Source organism: Zonotrichia leucophrys, unplaced genomic scaffold (genome assembly GCF_028769735.1).
Source record: "Zonotrichia leucophrys gambelii isolate GWCS_2022_RI unplaced genomic scaffold, RI_Zleu_2.0 Scaffold_34_1600103, whole genome shotgun sequence".
NCBI classification, from domain to species: Eukaryota; Metazoa; Chordata; class Aves; order Passeriformes; family Passerellidae; genus Zonotrichia; species Zonotrichia leucophrys.
Window position 1 is genome coordinate 469,037 of NW_026992239.1, and position 23,833 is coordinate 492,869.

The 23,833-nt window shown below is 62.3% G+C and overlaps 2 protein-coding genes and 1 long non-coding RNA gene across 20 annotated transcripts in view; all 3 read right to left on the reverse strand.

The window, feature by feature from the left end:
• Window positions 1-2,925: 2,925 nt before the first annotated feature.
• FRMD8 (FERM domain containing 8) lies at window positions 2,926-8,080 on the reverse strand. Its single transcript, XM_064737105.1, has 10 exons — window positions 7,929-8,080; window positions 7,288-7,446; window positions 6,540-6,641; window positions 6,398-6,456; window positions 6,104-6,270; window positions 5,599-5,787; window positions 4,778-4,901; window positions 4,493-4,675; window positions 3,839-4,043; window positions 2,926-3,155 (listed from the first exon to the last, which is right to left on the reverse strand). Exons 1-10 carry the CDS (start codon window positions 7,984-7,986, stop codon window positions 3,028-3,030), a joined length of 1,374 nt encoding a protein of 457 aa, XP_064593175.1. The 5' UTR covers window positions 7,987-8,080; the 3' UTR covers window positions 2,926-3,027.
• A 187-nt stretch (window positions 8,081-8,267) lies between these two features.
• The window catches only part of NRXN2 (neurexin 2), a 48,625-nt gene continuing 33,059 nt past the window's right edge, over window positions 8,268-23,833 (reverse strand). For 6 of the 18 annotated variants that reach the window (XM_064736983.1, XM_064736986.1, XM_064736987.1 and 3 more), the window contains 6 exons: window positions 20,294-20,475; window positions 19,010-19,181; window positions 16,060-16,149; window positions 12,977-13,296; window positions 11,634-12,312; window positions 10,475-11,579 (listed from right to left, as the gene is read on the reverse strand). In XM_064736983.1, coding sequence (XP_064593053.1) covers window positions 11,407-11,579; window positions 11,634-12,312; window positions 12,977-13,296; window positions 16,060-16,149; window positions 19,010-19,181; window positions 20,294-20,475 — 1,616 coding nt within the window. In that variant the 3' untranslated portion in view covers window positions 10,475-11,406. Of the gene's footprint in view, window positions 9,467-10,474; window positions 11,580-11,633; window positions 12,313-12,976; window positions 13,297-13,458; window positions 13,707-16,059; window positions 16,150-19,009; window positions 19,182-20,293; window positions 20,476-22,229; window positions 22,592-23,833 lie in introns of those variants that run through there. The other 12 variants (XM_064736993.1, XM_064736991.1, XM_064736992.1 and 9 more) reach the window with 7 other exon arrangements.
• Window positions 18,642-18,988, reverse strand: LOC135460249 (uncharacterized). Its single transcript, XR_010443194.1, has 3 exons — window positions 18,876-18,988; window positions 18,824-18,844; window positions 18,642-18,792 (listed from the first exon to the last, which is right to left on the reverse strand). It is a non-coding gene; the product is annotated as an uncharacterized LOC135460249 (long non-coding RNA).

The following is a 23,833-nucleotide window of genomic DNA, read 5'->3' on the forward strand; positions in this document are numbered from 1 at the left end:
CAGGAAATGACACCCCAAAAAATGCTGGAAGGGAGGGGACAACCCCCATCCCCAACCTTTTAATTATCATTCATTAAAGCTGCTCTGGGGCTAATTAAAGCTGCTGACGAAAACAATGAGGCGTTTTGGGGGTGTGGGAGGAGCTGTTCCGACATTTTTTGGGGCGTTTCCTGCGGGAGAAAATATTTCCTTATTGTTATTAATGATTTTCTGGGCTATTCCACCATTAAGGCTCTCTAATGTAATTCTTCCCCCCATTTCAGGTGCTGGAAAAGGCCTTCCACAAAAATACCCTGATTTTATGGAAGGTTTATCTCAATTATCATTTTTACAGCAATAATTCGCCTATGTGCAGCTGGTTTAAGCCCTAATTTAAAATTTAAAATCATTTTAGCAACTCTGACATGGCCAAAGTTCATGTTTTCTGCATCAAAATACCCCAAAAGCTGCTTTTTCCTCAGGAGCTGAGCCTGGAGAGGTCATTTTAAAACATTTTCCTCTAGAAAGATGCTCTTCTCCAAATCTTTAGTGTTTCTTAGGGGAAAAAATAGAATAAAAAAATCAGTTTTAGATTTTTTTTTAAACTAGGATAGCACTAAAGCTTCCAAAGAGCCTCAACAGCACTTTAAGGTGAGTTTAAGCCATTTTTGGAGTACAGGACACAGGTTTTGCCCTCAAAAATCACCACTAAACCAAACCCTGCAGCTTTTCAGCTTTTAAACCCAAATGGCTGCTTTTAAACCCAAAATGGGAGGCTGCCCCTCCAGTCTCCCTAGCCCCCTTTCTTAGTGGGGTTTTTAGACAAAACCACCTCAATTCTTCACGCTAAACCCACCATTTCCTTGAGGCGTCACAGCTTTTTAAAACCCGACTCTTTTTAGCGACTTTTCGCACAAAAATTACCTCACGAAAAGGAGCGCGTGCAGGAGGGGACTTCATCGCATCCCCTCCTGCCGGGGCCCCTCAAACCGCGGCTAAATGGGCACAAACGCCCTCCCCCCGCTCACTCCCCTCCCCCACAGCCCCGACTTTCATTCTGCCCCTCCCCCACGCTCATTTTACAGGCAAAAAAAAAGAAAATTGGGGGCGGGAGCGGCCGCGGAAGGATCCGGCGGAAGGATCCAGCGGCAGGATCCGGTGTGAAGTGACCTCCGGCCATGTGGCCGGCGGAGGGATCCCCGCGCGGAGGGATCCGAGAGTGAGGCGTCAGTGGGCGGGTCCACATGGGGACCCCGCCCCCTCACCAGGCCCCTCCCTTGGCTTTGCCGCAGTCGCCGCGGGGGCGGTGTCGGGTGCGGGAGTGCGGCGTCATCGCTCCGTGCGCTCCGCATTGGGCGGGGGAAGCGCCGAGTCACCTCTGCCGCGTCCGGAGAGGCTGAACGGTTAAAAAAATCACCCTTTTCTCCTTGGTTTTACCTCAGAAAAGCCCGAGTCCCTTTAGGAAAATCTCATTTGCCTCAGAAATGGCCGACTTCCGTCACAAAATGACCGATTTCCCTGAGAAAATGTCCGGTTTGCCTCAGGAATGTTTGATTTTACCTCATCAGTGTCTCACTTCCCTCTGAGACGTCTGGTTTGTCTCAAAAATGTTTTGATTTCCCTCAAGAAGTGTCCGATTTGCCTCAGAAGTGTCCTACTTGCTTCTAAACTGTCTTACTTCCCTCACAAATGTCTGATTTGTATTTAAAAAATGCTTCATTTCCCTCAGAAAGTTCCCGATTTGCCTCAGAAATGTCTTATTTCCCTCACAAATGTTAAGTTTTACCTCAGAAATGTCTTATTTTCCTCAGAAAAATATAACTTTTATTCAGTCATAACCCGCCCTCCCCCCCCAAAATGGCGCCTTCCCACAGGACCAGCCCCGTGAGGCGGGGAGGAGGATCGCGTCCTTCACGATTTCCCTCAGATAATCTTTATTCCAAAACATTTCTTTATCCTATCAGATATTTTTATTTTAGTTTGTAAATATTGGATTTCAGAGCAGTTTCTCTGTGATCTTAAGGCCCTGATAACACCGACCCTTCCCACAGCACAAAACCCTCACCGATTCTGCCTTAAAAAATCCTTACATTTCTAAAAAGCACTTTGAGAAAATGAAGTTATTCGGGACTGAGGCAGTTTTGCCGCAGAGTGGAGGCGTGTGTGGTTTATGGGTAAAAAATGTGATATTTTTGATAAACGCAGCCCTGCTGGGTGGGAAAAGGGAGGAAAATGGGGTTAAATAGTGAAATAGGGGGATTTTTTGTGGGTCTGTGAAGGTCCCAAATGCACAACGAGCGATGCCCCAAAATCAGCAGGACTTGCCCTAAAAATGGTGGAATTTGTCCCAAAGGTCTCATTAGTGCTAATGAGAGGGAGAAGCCCTCTCAACACAGAAGCCCCTGACACAGGTGACAAGTGTGACATGTGTGACACACGCGTGTCCCTGAGTCCCCAGCCCGAAATGGCCGCTGCTGTCACGTGGGGCCGCCATTTGGCTACGTTGGCCACAAACCCCCCAGAATGGGCCCCAAACTCCCCAGAACTGGCCCCAAACCCCCTAGAATTGGCCCCAAACTGCTGCGGCTTGTCCCAAAGTCCCCTGAATGGACCCCAAACCGCCTGGAATAGGCCCCAAATCCCTCAGAACTGGCCCCAAAATCTCCCAACTCCCTCAGACCCCCCAGGAACTGGCTGGAAAATGATCTGCATGTTCCCAAATCAGCTCCAAATATCTCAAACTAGATCAAAACTGCCACGAATTAACCCCAAACACCCCAAATAAGTCACAAACCACCCTAAATCAGCTTTGATCCGCCTCAAACCACCCAAAATCATCCCCAAACTGGTATCAAACCACCTCAAACTGCTCTGAATTAACCCAAATCAACCCTGATTTGCCCCAAAATGCCCCAAATTCCACCAAACCCTGTCTGGGGAGAGGGGCCGGGGGTCAGTGCAGTTTATTGGGGTGTGTGAGTACAAAGAGGGGGGGGCTTCCAGTGCTCCCAGTCTGAACTGGGAGGGGTTTGGGGGTCCCGGGGGGGCTCAGCCCTGCTCGGAGCCGGCCCCCCCCGTGCCCCCCGCCACGGGGCTGTAGGAGCCGCCCCCGGCCCCCCCCCGGCTGAAGAAGGACGCCGAGCGCCGGGGGGGCTTCACCCGCCGCAGCTCCTGCCCTGCATGGGGGGGGACATTGGGGTGGGATTTAGGGCAGGAACCGCCTCGGGGTCACCTGTGCCACCCCACAGGTGTCCCAGACCACGCTGTGTCCCCTGCTGGTCAGACTCTCCCCCAAGGTCCTTGTCCCCCCCCCCGCCATGTCCTCTGACCGCCCTCCTGTCCCCCTCCTCAACCCCATACCCCCCCAGCAGCTGGGGTCACCCCATGTGTGTGTGTGTCCCCCATGTCCAGCATGGTCCCTGTTGTCCTCCATCTCCCCGTATACCTCCCGCTGTGCCCAATGTCCCTCATGTCGCTGCTGTACCCCATGTCACCAATGTCCCTGATAGCCCCCTTGTCCCCATGTCCCCCTGTACCCCCCATGTCCCCGTTGCCCCCCATGTCCTGGTTGTCCCCAGTGTCCCAGATGTCCCCGATGTTCCAGGTATCCTCCATGTCCCGCTGTCCCCCATGTCCCTGCTGTCCCCCATGTCCCCAATGTCTCCCATGTCCCTGCTGTTCCCCATGTCCCGAATGCCCCCATGTCCAAAATGCCCCCATGTCCCAGATGTATCTCATGTCCCAGATGTATCCCATGTCCCCGCTGTCCCCCATGTCCTCGATGTCCCGAATGGCCCCGATGTCCCCAATGCCCCGAATGTCCCCGCTGTCCCCCATGTCGCGCTGTCGCCTGTCGCACCGTCCCGCACGTAGTCGATGGTCGCGAGGCGCTGCAGGCGGGGCCGGGTCACGCTCTCCTGCCGCCGCAAGGGGGCGCCACGCGCTCCGGCCGCCTCGGGGGGCGTGGCCGCGGCACCGGCGGGGGGCGGGGCCTGTTCCTCGGGGGGCGGGGCCGCCCCGCCCAGCTCGATGCAGCACTCGATGAGGGCGCTCATCAGCTCCGCCTGGGGGCGCTGTCAGCACCGGAGCGAGACCCCCACCAGGGACCCCCAAAACCCCCCGGGACCCCCCCAGGGAACCCCCGAACCTTCCCCCCCAGGACGCTCCCTCAGAGACCCCCCTGGGACCCACAAACCCCCTCCACAGACCCCCAAACACCTCCGGGACCCCGCCCAGGGAACCCCAAATCCACCCCAGAGACCCCCCCTCCCCAGGGACCCCCAAAACACCCCCAGGGATACCCAAAACAACACCCCTGGGACCCATCTCAGGACCCCCAAACTCACACATAGGGCCTCCAAATTATCCCCAAACACCCCCAAACTGACCCTCCCAGGATCCCCAAACACCCCCAAACTGATCCCCCAGGGACCCCACCCAGCTGCCCCCTAAAGCGCCCCCAAACCCTCCTTCTGCTCCCCCCAAACTCCCCCCCAGAGCCCCCCACTCGCACCTGTGGGGAGAACACGCGCAGCAATCGGTTCACGGGGGCTCCCTCGTGGTCCCCATCGAACTCCAGCCACAGCTGGGGGGGCTCCGTGGGGTCCCCCTCCTGCCCCCCGGGGTCCCCGTCCTGCCCCACGGCCCCCACCAGCTCCCAGCACAGCTCGGGGTAGGTCAGGGACAGCAGCACATGCTGGGAGGGGGGCACAGGGGTTAACCACAGAGCCCCCTGACCCCCATCCTGCCCCACAGAGTCCCCCTGACCCCCATCCTGCCCCCCCAGACCCCCCAGTACCTTCTGGCGGGGGTCAATGATGGTGACCCCCTCGAGCCCCACGGCCACGCTGACGGGGCGCAGCCCCCCCCGGGCCAGCAGCCCCCCTGACGGACGCTCAATGGCTCCTGGGAAAAAGGCACACCTGGAAACGGGGAGGGGGGACAACACACCTGGGTCACCCCAAATTCTGGGTCCTCCCCAAATTTATGGGGCCCCAGGTGCAGTGTGGGGTGAAGATGCTGAGGAACTTGGGAGTCTAGAAGGAGTCCTGGGGGAGTCCTGTGGGTCTGGGGGGGTCTCTGGGGCTCAGATTACGGGCGGTCTCTGGGAGAGCTCCCTGGGGGTCTGGGGGGCTCATTGAGTGTCTCTGGGGGGCAGGGCGGGTGCACAGGGGGTTCTTTTGGGGTTCCCTGGTGATTTGGGGGGGTCCCCGTCAATCTGGGGGTGTCCCTGAGCTCTGCAGGGGTCCCTGGGAGGGGGCTTGGTCAGGGTCCCTGAGGGTCTGGGGGCATCAGTGGGGGATGTCTCATGGGGGTCTCTGACTGGGGGTGTCCCTTCTGGGATGTCAAATTTGGGGTGTCCCTTTGAGGTGTCCCATTAGGGGTGTTCCACTGAGGTGTGACATTTCGGATGTCTCATTTTGGGATGTCCCATTGGAAGGTGTCCAATTGGGGGGTGTCACACTGAGGTATCCCTTTTGGAGTGTCCCTTGGTGTCCATCCCATTGGGGGTGTCCTATTGAGGTGTCCCATTTGGGGTGTCCCTTTCGGGGTGTCCCCTGGGGGTCTCTAATTGGGGGGTGTCCCCCGGAGGTGTCTAACCGGGGTCCCCCCCCTCACCCGTAGCCGGGCAGGGCGTGGCAGCGGCGCAGGAAGTCCCGGTACAATCCGGCAGGGGGCGCCTCGGGGCCCGGCGCACGCGCAAACGCCTCGAGCAGCCGCTGGGAGGGGCCCGGCTCGCGCGAGCGCCGGAACAGCGCCCCCCAGCGGGCCGGAGGACCCGGCGGCAGCAGCTCCCCCAGCAGCGGCCTGGGGGCGACACCGGGGGTCACACCGGGATCGGGAGGGGCACGGGCGGAACATGGGGGTCAGGGGGTACCGTGGGGCGCGGGATGGGGTCCCGTGGGGTGGGGCAGTCCCGGAGGGGTTCCCATGGGTGGGTCCCAGGTGGCGGGGATCCCATGGGTGGTCGCCTCCCAGGTGGGGGATCACGGGGGTGGTCTTGGGTGGGGTCCCCAAGGGAATCTCAGGGGTTCCCTTGGGTGGGAGTCCCATGGGCAGGGGTTCCCTCGGGTGGGGGTCCCATGGGCAGGGGTCCCGCGGGCAGGGTCCCGCCGGTGCTGACCGCAGGCTGAGCTCCGTGTGCCGGCCGGGCTCGAAGGGCCCCAGGCGCAGGCGGCAGCTGAGCCCCCCCAGCTCGGCCGCCTCGGGGGGGTCCACGGGGTAGCGCCCCCCCTTGAGCTGCTCCCGCGCCTCCTCATAGAGCAACCGCAGCAGCTCCTCCTCCTGCAGCTGAGACCCACAGACACCCCCAGGTCACACAGAGAGACCCCCGAACCACCGCAGACCCCTCCCTGAACCCCCCCGTGCCCCCTCCCGTGGATCCCCCCACATTGGGGACCCCCCTGTCCCCCCTCACCTCCAGCTCGCGGCTCTTGGGGAAGAACACGTTCCTGCGCAGCTGCAGACACGGCTCATCTGGGGGGGCAGGGGGTCAGTGGGACCCTCGAGGAGACCCTCCTGTCCCCAAAGGGTCCCCCCGCGACCCCCCAGCCCCTCACCTTGGGCGATGGCCGCGGGCGAGCCGAGGCTGAAGCGCAGCAGCAGCTCCGGCCAGTGCCGCACCAGGCGCAGGGGGCGGTGCCGCGGCTTCAGCTGCACCTCTGGGGGGGACACAGGGCTGGCACCCACCTGGGGACCCCCACGGGGACCCCCAAGGGCACAGGGACCCCCCCACCCCATCCTCCAGGGGATCCTCCTGTCTGTCCCTCATGGGACCCTCCAATGTCCCCTGGTCAGCGAGCAGCTCTGCTCAGAACCGAGCTGTGACCCCCTCAACCCCCCATATCCCCATGGTCCCATTTCCCTTCTGTGTCCCCATGTCCCCAAGTGTCCCAATGTCCTTTTGCGTCTCCCCATGGCCATGTCCTGCCTATGTCCATGTCCATCTGTCCCCAAAAATGTCCCTCCCCTTGTCCCCCCCTCACCGAGCAGTTCCGACCCCAACAACAGCACAAGCTGTGACCCCGCCATGTCCATGTCCCCCCAATGCCCATATCCCCCTGTCCCTCCCAATGTCCCCCCATGTCCCCATATCCCCCAATGTCCCCCTGTCCCTCCATGTCTCCATGTGTTCCCCTGTGTCCTCATGTCCCCCTGTCCCCTCTGTCCCTCCTCACCGAGCAGCTCCGACCCCAACCACAGCGCAAGCTGTGACCCCGCCATGTCCTCGTATGTCCCACGTTCCTCCCAATGTCCCCCCAATGCCCATATCCCCCTGTCCCCCCAGTGTCCCCCTGTCCCCCTCACCGAGCAGCTCCGACCCCAACCAGAGCGCGAGGGCGTCGCTGGCGGCGGGCGGGAGGCGCAGCGCCCCCTGCAGGCGGCGCAGCAGCTCCGCGGCCGTGGGGCCCGGGGGCGGCTCCAGCGGCAGCGGCAGCGCCGACCCGTCCGGCAGGTACAGCAGGGCTGGGGGCGCCGCGGGGCGTGAGACCCCTCCGAGACCCCCACATAAACCCCGGGACTCCCACACAACCCCCGGGACCCCCACACCGCCCCACAACCACCCCCGTCCTCACTGACACAGCCCCGACCCGTCCGGCAGGGCTGGGGGCACCGGGGGGCGTGAGACCCCCACCCAGGGAACCCCAAACCCATTCGAGACCCGAGACCCCCACCCAGGGAACCCCAAACCCACTCGGGAGCCCCAAACCTCCCCCGGGACCCCACCCCCCCAGACTGACACACCCCCGGGACACACCCAAAGGACACACGGGGGGGGTCCCACGGCCACGCCCTCCCCCAGACCACCCCCCCCTAAAGTGTCCCACGCTCCCCCGGGGGTCTTACGGCCCCCAAAGCGCCCCACACCCCCCACCCACGGGGGTCCCACGGCCACGCCCACACCCGGACTCGCGGCTCCGCCCCCTCCCGTGGCCCCGCCCCCTCACCGGCGGCGCCCGGCGGGGCGGACGCGCCCTCCCCCTCCGCCTCCCCCTCCCCGTCCATGAGCGGGGTCACGGAGGGGTCACCGTGGGGTCACCGCGGGGTCACCGCTCCGCGCGCTCCTTGCGCCGGTCCCGCGCGCGGGGCGGAAGCGCCACGGGTGGGCGGAGGGGGCGGGGCCGATAGGATGACGTCATTTTGAGGGCGGGGCCCATGAGAGGGGGAGAAGCGCCCCCTGGCGGAGGGGAGGGCTGGGACCCCTCCCCGGGGGGAGTTTGGGGGGTCCCGGGGGCGGCGCAGGAAGAGGCGGAGCCGCTGTACGAAGTATAGAACCGTGTATTCCTCTGTGCGCGGCGGGGGGGGCGGCCCGGGGGGGCTCGGAGGGATTCGGGGCGGCTTTTGGGGGGGTCCCGGCAGGACCCCGGGGGGGGAGGTCCCGACGCCAATCGGGGCTCTCGAAATTAAAAAATAAACCCAAAGAAATACCCGGGGAATGGGGAAGGGGGGCGAGGGGGGGGGCGGTAAAAAACCGATCCGAGGTTGGGAAGGGGAGCGGTTTGAGGGGGGGGGGGCCCACACCCCACGCGGGGGGGTCCCGCGCGCCCCCCGCGCCCCCCCACACGCGCGCCGCCCCCCCGGTTCCCGCGGCGGGGTCGGGGGGGGGGGACACACACACAGAGAGACCACAAAGGCGCCCCCGCTGCGGCGGGCGGGGTCGGGGGGGTCGGGCGGGTGAGACCCCCCCCCCGGGAATGGCGGCGGGGACCGGGGGGGGTCGGGGGGACACGCGCGGAGACCCCCCCTCACACGTAATACTCCTTGTCCTTGTTGCGCCGCGCTTTGCCCGGCGCCTTGGGGGGCGCGGCCGCCGCTTTCTCCTTGGGGGTCCCCGCGGGCGGGGTCGGGGACGCGGCCCCGGGAGCCCCTCCCGGGCCCCCCCCGGGCGCGGCGGGGGCGGCCCCGATGTAGTGGCGGCTCTGGTCCACCTGGTAGGAGCCCTCGTCGCGGTTGCGGTACTTGTACATGGCGTAGAGGAGGATGAGGATGCAGAGCGCGGCGGCCGCCACGATGCCCACCACCATGCCGGTGGTGCCGCCCGCCTCCCGCACCACCTCCACCGCTCCGGGCGCGGCTGTGGGGGGCACGGGGGGGCGCCGGGTCACGGGAGGAGCCGAACCCCCCCCGCGCCGCCCCCCGCCGCCCGCGCCGCCCTCCCGCGGGTGCCGCTCGCCCGCCGGCACCAGCCCGGGCGGAGCCGCTCCCGCCACCGTGGGCTCGGTCCCGGCGCCGCGCGGCGCGGCCGTGGCCGCCGGAGGGGCGGCGGCCTCGGGGCTCCCCCCGCCCCCCAGCCCCGCGAAGTCCTCGTCGTCGGCCGGCGGCTGCTCGGGGCCGGGAGCGTGGCCGGGCTCGGGTTCGGGGTCCGCCGCCTCCCCCGAGGCGAAGCCCGAGGGCTCGTCGCAGTCGGGGCCGCAGCCCGGGGGGGCGCGGGGGGCGGCGGGGGGCGCGGGGGGGCCCGGGGACGCCGGCAGCACCAGCTCCCCGCCTGCGGAGACAGAAACGGGACGGGGGGACCCCCGTCAGCCCCCGGCGCCGCGCCCCCTGCGCCCCCCGACCCCCCCCCGCCGCCTCCGGCCGCCTCCGCGCCAGCTCCGCTCTAAGGTTACTTATTTCTTTCTTTCTTTTTTTTTTTTTTTTTGCATTTTTTAGCTAATTCCTCCTCTACTTCTTTTTTTTTTTTCCTCGGTTTTTTTTTGTTTTTTTTTTAAGAGCAAACCGCGGCGCTGCCGTCAACTTACATCGCGGGATGGGGCCGGGTGATTTTAGCGTGGAGGAAAAAGAAATTGCAGGAAGGAAGGGAAAGCACACAAAAAACGAGAGAAAGAGAAAAAAGAGAAAAAAAGAACAAAAAGAAAAGAAGAGAAGAGACACTCGGTGAGAAGGTGCCGCGGCCACCCCTGCGGCGCCAGCGCCCGGCCCCGGCCGGCCCCGGCCACCGCCGGCCACCACTGGCCACCGGCCCCCGGCCATCAGCCACCGGCCATTGGCCACCAGCCTCGGATCCATCCGTCCATCCATCCGTCCATCCATCCATGAACCATCTGTCGATCTCTAAATCCATCCATAGATCCTTGAATCCATCCATCCATCCATCCATCCATCCGTCCATCCATCCATCCATCCATCCATCTGTCCATCCATCCGTACATCCATCCATCCATGAGCCATCTGTCCATCCCTAAATCCATCCATGGATCCCTGAACCCATCCTTGAATCCATCCATCCATCCATCCTTGAGTCCATTCAGCCATCCCTAAACCCAGCTGTGTCCATCCAATCCTCATCCATGTGTCCATCTGTCTTTGATTCCATCCATCCATCCATCCATCCATCCATCCATCCATCCATCCATCCATGTATCCATGTGTCCATCCATCCATCATCCATCCATCCATCCATCCATCCATCCATCCATCCATCCATCCATCCATCCATCCATGCATCGATCCATCGATCCATCCATCCATTGTCCATCCATCCATCCATCATCCATCCATCCATCATCCATCCATCCATCCATCCATCATCCATCCATCCATCCATCCATCCATCATCCATCCATCCATCCATCCATCCATCCATCCATCCATGTGTCCATCCGTCCATGTGTCCATCCATTCATCCCTAAATCCGCCCCTTCAGCCACCTGGCCACATGTCTGTGCACCCTCAGATCCTCTGACCTCAAATCTGCTAATCCATCCATCCATGCGTCCATCCTTGTGTCCATCCATCCATCCATCCATCCATCCAACTGTCCATCCGTCCCTCCATCCGTCCATCCTTGTGTCCATCCATCCATCCATCCGTCCGTCCATCCATCCTTCAACCCATCCACCTATCCGTGTGTCCATCTGTCCATCCACCGGTCCAGCTCTCCATGGATCCACCCATCCGTGTGTCCATCCATCCGTGCATCCATCCCTGGATCTGTTCCCATCCATCCATCCATCCATGGACCGCTGTCCATCATCCATCCATGGTCAATTGTCCATCCATTGTCCGTCCACTGTCTGTCCATTGTCCGTCCATGTCCATCTGTCCGTCCCCCGCTCCTCCCCCTTCCCCTGACCGCTGCCACCACTCCCCCACAAATGGGGTTTTGGGGGATTGGAGTGTCCTGGGGACACCTGTTGGGGACATCCAGGTGTCCAGGTGACACCTGTGGGTGCCAGGTGTCCAGGGGGGGTCTCCAGTGTCCAGGTGACACCTGGGGGTGTCCAGGGGGTGTCACCGTGTGACACTGGGGGTGGGGGAGGGTCCTCGCCAAGGTCCTGGTGGCAGCACAGGTGTGACAGCGCAGGTGTCACACGGGGTGACCCCAGACCGGGGCATCCTCCCTGTCTGTCCAAGTGTCCGAATGTCCGAGTGTCCATCCGTCAGGGGAAGCAGGGGGTGGGGGTGGGGCCTGCACAGCCCCTGAGCTCAGGTGTGCGCTCGGAATGGGCGGGAACACCTGTGCAGGTGGGGGGGCGGGGCCACAGGTGAGGGGCGGGGCCACAGGTGGGAGGGCGTGTGCAAGGGGGGGCACCTGGGTGTACAAGGGGGGCACCCTGGTGTGGGGGGGGGCTGAGTTTGTGGGGCAGGCATGAGTTCAGGTGTGTGTGTGTGAGTTCAGGTGTGTGTGAGCTCAGGTGTGTGTTTGAGTTCAGGTGTGTGTGTGAGTTCAGGTGTGTGTGTGAGTTCAGGTGTGTGTGAGCTCAGGTGTGTATGCACACCTGTGTCTGTGAGGGTGTGAGCAGCTCCTGTCCAGGTGTGTGTGAACAGTTCAGGTGTGTGTGCACCTGTCCAGGTGTGTGTGAACAGTTCAGGTGCATGCACACCTGTGCAGGTGTGTGTGTGTATGTGCACACCTATACAGGTGTGTGTGAACAGTTCAGGTGTGTGCACACCTGTGCAGGTGTGTCTGTGTCTGTGTGTGTCTGTGTGTGCACACCTTTGTAGGTGTGTGCGTGTGTGCACCTGTCCAAGTGTTTGTGAACAGTTCAGGTGTGTGCACACCTGTCCAGGTGTGTGAGCAGCTCCCGTACCCGCGTGTCCCCTTGCCGTGAGCAGCCTGGCATGTTCCTTGCTCACACGCGTGTGCAACACCTGCATACCCCTACACCTGTGCGTGTGCACTCCCCACACCTGTGCGTGTGCACACCTCCGCCGGGGGGGTTTGGGAAGAGCCCCGGGCTCTGCGGCCGTGCCACACGCGCGTGCCAGGCCGTGCCACACGCGCGTGCCCGGGGCCCCGGAGCAGCACCCACCTGTGCCCGGCTCACACTCCTCCAGGTCCTCGTCATCGCTCGGACACTCGGCCGAGGCCACCAGCAGATCGTCCGTGTTCTGGGGGGGACATTGGGGGGTCAGTGCGGGCCTGGGGACCCCCAAACCCCCCCAGAGCCCCCCAGGACACAGGGAGGGGTGTCAGGGGTCACCTGAGCGCACCCAGGTGTGCGGGATCCAGCGCCTCTCTGGGGTCCCCCCATACCTGCCCCACTCTCAGCCCCCCTACCCCCCATATCCGGCCCTTGGGACCCCCCATCCTTCCCCAAATTCCCTGCAGACCCTCCCCCCTTTTACCCCTCATCCCCCATCCTTGGTAGGACACTCTCACAATCCCTCCCCGCCTCCCAATTTCCCACTCCCCATTTACCTGTCCCAGTGCCACCCCCTCCCCTAAACCCCCCCACCCACCATATCCAACCCTGCAGACCCCAGACCCCCTTTTAGCCCCCATCCTTGGTAGGACACTCCCTCAATCCCTACCCCCCCAAATTCCCCACTCCCCATTTACCTCTCCCAGTGCCCCCCATCCCCTAAACCCCCCTACCCACCATATCCACCCCCCAGACCCCATTTTAGCCCCCCTCATCCTTGGTAGGACCCTCCTTCAATCCATCTCCCCCAATTTCCCACTCCCCATTTAGCTGTCCCAGTGCCTCCCCCTCCCCTAAAACCCCCCCCAAATTCACGACCCCAGACCCCCATTTCCGGCCTCCCCATTTACCTGGGCGACGGTGTCGCGCAGGGTGGGCGAGCGCCCGCGGCGGGTGGTGGTCGTGGCCATGGTGGTGGTGGTCTCCATGATGGTGGTGGCCATGTCGGGGGGCGCGGGGGTGGCGCCGGGGGGCGCGGGGGGCGGCGGGGGGTCCCCCACGAGCCGCAGGTCCCCCTCGAGCCGCACGCGGGGGTGTCCCTCGGCCGCCAGCGCCAGCAGCTTCAGCCCGTTGTAGTAGAGCCCCGAGAGCTGCCCCTGGAAGGGGCGGCCGCGGTCCCGGCCCCCCACCCGCACGCGCGCCTGGCTGTTGAAGATGGTCAGCTGCCGGCCTGGGGGGGAGAGCGGGGGCTCGCACACCTGGCACACCTGGTACCGGCTCACCTGTGCCACCCGTGCTACCCCAGAAATGTCACCTCACTCACACACATCTCCCAGCTGGTGGAAAGGGGCAGCTGCCGGCCTGGGGGGGAGAGGGGAGGGCTTGCACACCTGGCACACCTGGTACCGGCTCACCTGCATCACCTGTGCTACCCCAGCAATGTCACCTCACTCACACACATCCCCCTGGCTGTTGAAGATGGTCAGCTGCCGGCCTGGGGGGGAGAATGGGGGCTCGCACACCTGGTATTGGCACACCTGTGTCACCTGTGCTACCTGTGCTACCCCAGAAATGTCACCCCGACATTGTCACCTCACTCACACACATCCCCCTGGCTGTTGAAGATGGTCAGCTGCCGGCCTGGGGGGGAGAGCGGGGGCTCGCACACCTGGCACACCTGGTACCGGCTCACCTGTGTCACCTGTGCCACCTGTGCTACCCCAGAAATGTCACCTCACTCACACACATCCCCCTGGCTGGTGGAGAGGGGCAGCTGCCGGCCTGGGTGGAGAGTGGGGGCTCGCACACCTGGCACACCTGGTACCGGCTCACCTGGCTCACCTGTGCTACCCTGACATTGTCACCCCAACACTGTGACCTCAACGCCATCACCCTGACACTGTCACCCCACACTCACACACCCTCTCATGGATGGAGACGGGGGGTTCACACACCTGGCACACCTGACACACCTGGCACATCAGGTACCGGCTCACCTGGCTCATCCTGACACTGTCACCCTGGCACTGTCCCATGGATGGATGGGGCAGCTGCACACCTGGCACGGCCTTATCTCACACCTGGCACACCTGGCACAGCCTTATCTCACACCTGGCATGGTCTCACCCCACACCTGGCACAGCCTTATCCCCACACCTGGCACAGCCTTATCTCACACCTGGCACACCTGGCACGGCCTCACCCCACACCTGGCACGGCCTTATCTCACACCTGGCACACCTGGCATGGTCTCACCCCACACCTGGCATGGCCTTATCCCCACACCTGGCACACCTGGCACAGCCTTATCCCCACACCTGGCACACCTAGCACGGCCTTATCCTCACACCTGGCACGGCCTTATCTCACACCTGGCACACCTGGCACAGTCTTATCTCACACCTGGCACACCTGGCACAGCCTTATCTCACACCTGGCATGGTCTCACCCCACACCTGGCACCGCCTTATCCCCACACCTGGCACACCTGGCACGGCCTCACCCCACACCTGGCACACCTGGCACGGCCTCACCCCACACCTGGCACACCTGGCATGGCCTTATCCTCACACCTGGCACAGCCTTATCTCACACCTGGCATGGTCTCACCCCACACCTGGCACAGCCTTATCCCCACACCTGGCACAGCCTTATCTCACACCTGGCACACCTGGCACGGCCTCACCCCACACCTGGCACACCCACACACCTGGCACGCCCCCACACTGCCCCACCTGCCTCACCCTGCCACGCCCACCCTCCACCGCCCCCCGCCCGCACACCTGGGCACACCTGGGTGTGCCTGGCACGAGGAGCTGCCCCGCCCCCCCTCCCACCCCCCTCCCCCCCCGGGCAGTTAAAGGGACCCCAACGCCCCCCCCGGCCCCCGGCTCCGCTCGGGCTCAATTCGGCCAATTTTGGGTCATTTGGGGCGGGGGGGGAGGGGCAGGGACCCTGCCGGGGCGGGGCCGGGGCGTGCGAGGCTGGGGCGGCTCCTGTGCACACCTGGACACACCTGTGCGCCTTCCTCACACACACCTGGCCTTGTGCACACCTGGTGAACACCTGGTGCACACCTGCTCTGGTGTGCACCTGTCCTTGTGCACACCTGTCCTGTGCACACCTGGCATACACCTGGTGCACACCTGGTACATGTTCCAGCCATGGCATACACCTGGTGAACACCTGGCACACACCTGGCGCACACCTGTCCTGTGCACACCTGTCCTGTGCACACCCGGTGCCATGGCTCAGACCTGGTGCACACCTGGTGAAAATTCCAGCCATGGCACACATCTGGCACGCACCTGGTGCACACTTGGTGTACACCTGTCCTGTGCACACCTGGCGCACGCCCCAGCCGTGGTGCACACCTGTCCTGTGCACACCTGTCCTGCGCACACCTGGCGCAGCCCCGGCCCCGGGCAGTGCGGGGCAGGTGCGGGTTAGGGGGTTTAGCGGGTTTATGCGGCTTTAGGGGGGCTCTGGGCTCAGCGCGGTTTAGGGGGGCCGTTAGGTGCGTTAGCATCCCTTTAACCAGGTAATGAGGGGGCGGGGCAGGGGCTGGCCCCTCCCCCAACACCTGGGCTCCATCCCCGGACACCTGGGGGGGGTCCCTGGACAACGGGGTCCTCCGGGACCTGTGGCTCCTGGACACCTGTGGGGCCCAGGTGCTGCGACCCCCAAATATCGGGGTCCCAAACGCCGGGATCCCCGAACACCTGGGACCCCAAACAGGTGGGTCCCACACACCTGAGTGCCCACATTCCAGGGCGCCCAGGTGTGGCGGTGCCCAGGTGTGGGAGCCTCCAGGTGTTGGGGGGATCCCAGACACTCCCCAAATTCAGTGGCTTCCAGACACCTGGGACCCCAAAAAAATCTCTGGGTGCCGGCCACAAGCGGGTGTGCCCAGGTGTGGGGGGCGCCCAGGTGTGTGGGGGCGGTGCCCAGGTGTGGGGGGTGCCCAGGTGTGGGGGGCGCTCGCTGCCGTTACCTTTGTCGAGCAGCCACTCATCGACCACCCGCCCCAGGCGGAAGGGGATGCGCTGCCGCGCCAGCGCCAGCCGCTCGCTGTCCCCGCTGCCTTCGGAGGGAGGAGAAGAGCGTTACGGGGACACGGGGCAGGGCACGGGGACACCGGCACGGGGTGGCACCGGCGGGGGCATCGGCGGTGGCGGCACGGCTGTGTCACCGTGTCACGGAATGGTGGCACTGCGGCATTGGCGGCGGCAGCGCTGTGGTGGGACCGTGGTGTCAGTGGCATTGTTGGTGTCACCGTGATGGGACCATGGTGTCATTGTTAGTGGCATCATTAGTGTCACCAAGTTGGGACTGTGGTCTCAATGGCATCGATGGTGTCACCAAGATGTGACCGTGGTCTTGTCATTGGTGTCACCATCAGTGTCACCAAGATGGGATCGTGGTGTCATTGTCAGTGGCATCATTGGTGACCCCAGATGGGACCGTGTTCCCAATGGCATCATTAGTGTCACCAAGATGGGACCGTGGTCTCAATGGCATTGTTGGTGTCACCAAGATGGTACCATGGTGTCATCAGTTAGTGGCCAGTTAGTGGCACTCTTGGTGTCACCATCAGTGTCACCATGATGGGACCGTGGTGTCATTGTTAGTGGCATCATTAGTGTCACCAAGATGGGACCGTGGTCTCAATGGCATTGTTGGCGTCACCAAGATGGTACCATGGTGTCATCAGTTAGTGACCAGCTAGTGGCACTCTTGGTGTCACCATCAGTGTCACCATGATGGGACCGTGGTCTCATTATAGTGGCACTTTTGGTGTCACCACGGTGGGATTGTGGCTTTGCCATTGGTGTCACCATCAGTGTCACCATGGTGGGACCATCATTACTGGCACCAATGGTGTCACCATCAGTGTCAGCATGGTGGGACTGTGGTCTGGCCATTGGTGTCACCATCAGTGTCACCATGGTCTCATCATTAGTGCCACCACTGCTGTCATCATGGAGGGACCATGGTCTTGCCACTGTTGTCGCCATCGGCATCACCAGTGGCACCATTTATGGCAGCCCGGTGTGGCCACACTGTCACCACGCTGTGACCGTGGCCTCATCCCTGGTGTCACCATCAGTGTCAACCATGATGGGATCACGGTGTCACCATGAACGTCACCATGGTGGGACAATGGTGTCACTGACAGCGCCATCAGGGTGTCACCATTGGAATCACACTGGCGTGGCCACAGTGTCACCACAAGTGCCACCACCAGTGCCACCATGGCAGGACGATGGCACAACCATCATGCCACCTTTAGTCCCACCACAGATGTCACTGGTGGTGCCACCACGCCGTGACCACGGTATGACCATCAGTGTCACCACAAGTGCCACCACCAGTGCCACCATGGTGGGACAGTGTCACAACCACCATGCCACCTTTAATGCCACCACAGATGTCACCAGTGGTGCCACCACGCCGTGACCACGGTGTGACCATTGCTGTCCCCACAGCCGTGACGCCCCTGCTGATGTCCCCAGCCCTGGCCGTGGTGTCACCGGGGTGGGGGTGGCCCTGGGGGGGTTTATGTGGCCTTTAGGGGGGCATTAGCGGGGGAGGGGCAGGGGGTGTGGCCGTGGGACCCCTCGTTAGCGCTGCCTCGTTAGTGCCCTCGTTAGGGGGGACCCTGGGTGTCCCCAAGCACCTGGGGTGACCCCGGGGTGTCCGAAGGTGCCATGGGGGGGCTTGGGGGTGCTCTGGGGGTGCCCTGGGGTCCCTACAGGTGCCATGGGGGTGTCCCAGGGGTGTCCCTGAGCACCCTGAGGTGCCTTGGGGTGTCCCAGGGGTGTCCCTGTGGTGTCTCAAGGTGCCATAGGGGTGTCCCCAAACACCTGGGGTGTCCCTGAGTGGTACCTGGGGGATACCTGGGGGTACCTGGGGGTTATCTGTGGGGTCTGTAGGAGCCCTGGGGGTACCTGGGGGTACCTGGGGGGTACCTGTGGGGTCTGTAAGAGACCTGGGGTGCCCCTGAGTGGTACCTGGGGGTACCTGGGAGTACCTGTGGAATCTGTAGGAGCCCTGGGGAACACCTGGGGAACACCTGTAGGGTCTGTAAGAGACCTGGGGGTACCTGGGGAACACCTGTAGTGTCTGTAGGAGCCCTGGACGTACCTGAGGTGTACCTGGGGTACCTGGGGTACTGTGGGTCTGTAGGAGCCCTGGGGAACACCTGGGAACACCTGTAGGGTTCTTTAAGAGACCTTGGGGTACCTGGGGGTACCTGGGAGGTACCTGTAGGGTCTGTAACAGCCCTGGGGGTACCTGAGGGGTACCTGGGGGTACCTGGGGAACACCTGTAGCATCTGTAGGAGCCTAAGGGGAACACCTGTAGGGTCTGTAACAGCCCTGGGGGTACCTGAGGGGTACCTGGGGAACACCTGTAGTGTCTGTAGGAGCCCTGGGGAACACCTGGGAACACTGGGAAACACTGTAGCATCTGTAGGAGCCCAAGGGGAACACCTAGGTCTGTAACAGCCTGGGGTACCTGGGTACCTGGAACACCTTAGGGTCTGTACAGCCTGGGTACTGAGGTGTACCTGGGGGTACCTGGGGAACACCTGTAGTGTCTGTAGGAGCCCTGGGGAACACCTGGGAACACCTGTAGGGTTCTTTAAGAGACCTTGGGGTACCTGGGGGTACCTGGGAGGTACCTGTAGCGTCTGTAACAGCCCTGGGGGTACCTGAGGGGTACCTGGGGAACACCTGTAGGGTCTGTAACAGACCTGGGGGTACCTGGGGAACACCTGTAGTGTCTGTAGCAGCCCTGGGGAACACCTGTAGGGTCTGTAACAGACCTGGGGGTACCTGGGGAACACCTGTAGCGTCTGTAGCAGCCCTGGGGAACACCTGGGCCATCCCTGGGGGTGTCTCTGGGGGCCCTGGGGTGCCCGGGGCGCGGCGGGGGGTACCTGGCGGGTAGCGCTCGTGCAGGGGGCCGCCGTCCACCTGGAGCGTGGCGTTGCCGCCGCTGCGCGTGAAGCGGACGACGTGGAAGCGCCCATCGCTGACGGCCGCCCCCCGCTCCTCCAGCGCGATGTCCTCGGTGCCCACGTTGAACAGGACCCCCACGGCCCCCTGAACCTGCAGGGTGGGCACGGGGGGCGCCGGTGGGTGCCTGTCCCACCTGCCCCAAGTCCCCCCCTGCACCCCAATTTTGGCTGCTCTTATGAGGCAAAAAATCGCCAAATTTGGCTTTTGACAGGAACGCACAGAGCCCCCCCCCCTTCCTAGACCCCCAAACCTCCTCAAGACCCCCAGACCTCAATTTTTTCCTCTCCTGCAGAGCTTCAGGATGTCACCAAATCCAACCTTTAGCAGGAAGCCCTGGAGCCCCCCATTAAACGCCCTGCACCCCAATTTTGACTGCTTTTACAATGCAGGAAATCACCAAATTTGGCTTTTAACAGGAACCCACAGAGTGCCCCCTAAACCCCCTCAGGACCCCCAGACCCCAATTATTTCCTTCAGGATGTCACCAAGTCCAGCCTTTAGCAGGAAGCCCCCCAGGACCCCCATTAACCCCCCTGCACCCCAGATTTGTCCCCTCTTATGCTGTGGAGCTGAGGGAAGTCACCAAACCCAGCCTTGACCAGGAGTCCCCCAAACCCCCCCAGGACCCCCATGAAGCCCCCAACCCCTAATTTATGATGCAGAACTGCAGGAAATCACCAAGTCCAGGAACCCCTGGAGATCTCCTGAAGATTGCCTGCACCCCCAGCACCCCCAGACCCCAATTTCTGAGCCCCCCTTACAATGTGGAGCTGCAGGAAGTCGCCGAGCCCGGCCACGCTCTCCATGCACAGGAACACTCCCAGACCCCCTAAACCCCCTAAACCCAACCCTAACCCTCTATACCTCACCCCCAGCACCCCAGACCCCAATTTGACCCCCTTACTATGTGGAGCTGCAGGATCCCGAGGCCGGCCGCGCTCTCCACGCGCAGCAGCACCCCAGACCCCCTAAACCCCCTAAACCCCAGACCCTAACCCCTCTATCTCGCCCTCAGCACCCAGACCCCAATTTGCCCCCTTACAATGTGGAGCTGCAGGAAGTCGCCGAGGCCGGCCGCGCTCTCCACGTGCAGCAGCACCCCCAGACCCCTCTAAACCCCCAGACCCCTAAACCCCTCTATACCTCCAGCCCCTCCCAGCCCCCCCAGCACCCCCGTACCCCAATTTCTGACCCCTCCTTACAATGTGGAGCTGCAGGAAGTCGCCGAGGCCGGCCGCGCTCTCCACGCGCAGCAGCACCGCGTCGCGCTGCCGGGTGCTGAAGCCCAGGGCCAGGCGGTCAGCGCGGGTGCTGGGCCGGTCATTGGGGGGCCACGTGTAGGTGATCAGGGCCCCCCCCTTGCCGAAAATGTACGTGGTGCCCGCTGGGGGGGGGGAGAGAAAAAAATGGCGGGGTCAGGGGGGCAAGAAAAGGGGAGCCAGATCTGGGGGTGGGGGGATTTGGGGGTCGCTGAGTGCAGGGGGACCCCCTGGAATTTGGGGACTTCAGGAGGGACCCCGGAGTTTGGGGGTGAATTGGGATTTTTGAGGGGGGACCCCAGGGTTTATGGGGAATTCTGAATTTGGGGGGGTCCATGACATCCAGGGGGACTCTGAGGAATGGGGAGGGGTCTGAGAGCTGGGGGGGGGCCTCTGAATTTGGGGGAGGGGCTGTGGGGCCATCAGGACCCCCCAATGTGTGGGGGTCCCTCATGTAGCCCCCCCAATGGCCTTGCACGAGGGCTGAGGGTGCACAAACACATCCAAAATATATCCAAAACAGGCAAAAACACCATAAAACCCCCAAAACCATCCCGAAACAGCCAAACACACCCTAAAAAACACCAAACACACCCCAAAAATGCCAAACACACCCCAAAAAATGCCAAACACACCTAAAACCATCACAAATCACCTCAAAACCACCCAAACACCAAAAGCCCACTACAAAACACCAAAAAAAACCCCAAACACTCCCCAAACCACTCCAAAATGCCCCCAAAACACGCAAACACCCCAAAACCACCTGAATGCACCCCAAAACCATCACAAAACACCAAAAAACACCCCAAAACCACCCCAAAACCACACGTGACCCCACAGGGCCCTCCCAAACCCTGCCCGGGCCTGGCGTGAGGAGGGAGAGGAGGAAGAGGAGAAAGAGGAAGAGGGGGAGGAAGGCTGTTCCAGGTTCCCAAGGCAGCGAGGAGGAGGAGAAGGAGGAAGAGGCGGTGACAGGGGAGGAGGAGGAGGGGGAGGAAGGCCAGGCTGAAGTACCCGCGAGCAGCTGGGGAGGAGGAGGAGGGTGAGAAACAGGAGGAGGAGAAGGAGGAAGAGGAGGAGGAGGGGGAGGATGAAGGCTGTCCCACCTTCCCAAGGCAGTGAGGAGGAGGAGGGGGAGGAGGAAGAGGAAGGAGGGGGAGGAGGAGAAGGGGGTGAAGGAGGAGGAGGAGGAAGAGGGGGAGGAAGGCCATCTGTGTCCCTGTCATGGTGAAGAGGAAGTTGAGGGAGTGTGAGGCTGAAGATGAGGATGATGATGATGATGAGGGTTTTGGGGTCCCTGAGAGGATGAGGAAGGGGAAGGCTGATGAGGAGGGTGATGAAGGCTCACTGAGCTGGCTGCGGGTGAGGAAGGGCCGGTGGATGGACATGGGTAGGAGGAGGATGAAGGTGATGGTATTGAGGGTGATGAAGGCTCATTGTGGTGCCCATGGGTGAGGAAGGGCAACGGTGATGGGGAGGATGAGGAGGATGATGGTGAGTGGGATGAGGATGAAGATGAGGATGATGAGGAGGATGAGGAGGATGATGTGGACGATGATGTGGGCGATGATGAAGGCTCACCATGGCGCACGTGGTTGGTGGCAATGGGGAGGGTAAAAAGGATGAGGATGATGAGGAAGGTGAAGATGAGGATAAGGAAGGTGAGGATGAGGATGGGGATGTTGAGGATGATAAGGAAGGTGAGGATGATGGTGAGGATGGTGATGGGGATGATGAAGGCTCACCATAGTGGCCACAGGTGAGGAAGGGCGCGCGGTTGATGGTGATGGGGAGGATGAGGATAACGAGGTTGATGATAAGGGTGATGATGAAGGTGAGGATGATGACAATGAGGATGAGGATGATGAGGGCTCACCGTGGTGGCCGCGGGTGAGGAAGGGCGCGCGGTTGATGGCCATGGGGAGGATGAGGATGATGATAAGGATGATAAGGATGACAATGAGGATGAGGATGAGGAGGGCTCACCGTGGTGGCCGCAGGTGAGGAAGGGCGCGCGGTTGATGGCGATGGGGAGGATGAGGATAAGGAGGTTGATGATGACGATGATGATGATAAGGAAGGTAATGATGATGATGAGGAAGGTGAGGATGAGGAGGGCTCACCGTGGTGGCCGCGGGTGAGGAAGGGCGCGCGGTTGATGGCCATGGGGAAGATGAGGATGATGATAAGGAAGGTGAGGATGATGATAAGGATGATAAGGATGACAATGAGGATGAGGATGAGGAGGGCTCACCGTGGTGGCCGCGGGTGAGGAAGGGCGCGCGGTTGATGGCGATGGGGAGGATGAGGATAAGGAAGATGAGGATGATGATAAGGATGATAAGGAGGATGACAATGATGAGGATGAGGATGAGGATGAGAGGACATGAGGATGAGGAAAGGCCCGGGATGGCCCAAGGGTGAAGGAGAGGACGCATTGAGGATGAGGGGCTCCGTGGTGCCGCGGGTGAGAAGGGGGCGTGCGGTGATGATGGCATGGAGGATGACGCGTGGCGGCGGGAGTGGTGCACGAGCGACCCAGATGAGCGACAGGCGCGCAGGAGCACCCGGCGCCCGCGGGCGCCCGGCCCCCCATCGGCCCCTCAGCGACCCCCCCCCATCCGGCAGCGCCGGGGGGACCCCAGCGGGGGCCCGGGGGGGGCCCCCCGAGGGATGGCCAGGGAGAGGGGGGAGCCCCCCAATCGGGAGGGGGGGAGGGGGGGAACCCCAAATTGGGGAGGGGGGAAGGGGAGGAGGGAACCCCAAATTGGGGTGGGGGAAGAGGGGGAGCCCCCAAATTTGGGGGGAGGAGGGGAGCCAAAGGGGGGAGGGAAACCCCAAATTGGGGGGGGGAAAGAGAGGGACCCCAAATTGGGGGGGTGAAAAGAGAAGGGAACCCCCAAATTGGGGCGGTTAAAAGAGAGGGGGGAGCCCCCAAGTTGGGGGGGTGAAAAGAGAGAGGAACCCCTGAATTTGGGGGGTGGACAAAAAGGGGTGAGCCCCCAAATTTGGGGGGTGGAAAGAGAGGAGAACCCCAAAATGGGGGGGTGAAAAGAGAGGGGGGATCCCCAAATTTGGGGGAGTGGAGGGAGAGGGGGGAACCCCCAAAGTGGGGAGGGGAAAGGAGAGAGGAACCCCCAAATTGGGGGAAGGAGGAAGAGGAGGCAGCCCCTGAATTTGGGGGGGGGGTTTAAAAAAGAGGGGGGAAACCCCCCAAAATTTTGGGGGGGGGGTTTAAAAAAGAAAGGAAAGCCCCCAAATTTGGGGGGTGGAAGGAGAGGGGGGAGCCCCCAAAATGGGGGGGTTAAAATAGAAGGGAACCCCAAATTGGGGGGGTGAGGTTGGGGAGGGAAAGGGGACCCCCGAAATGGATGGAGAAGGGGATGGGGGAGTCCCCAAATGAGGAGGGGGAGCCCCCAAATGAAGGGGGCGGTTCCCAAATGAGGGGGTGGAGGTGGTGGGGGGGGGGAAGGAGAGACC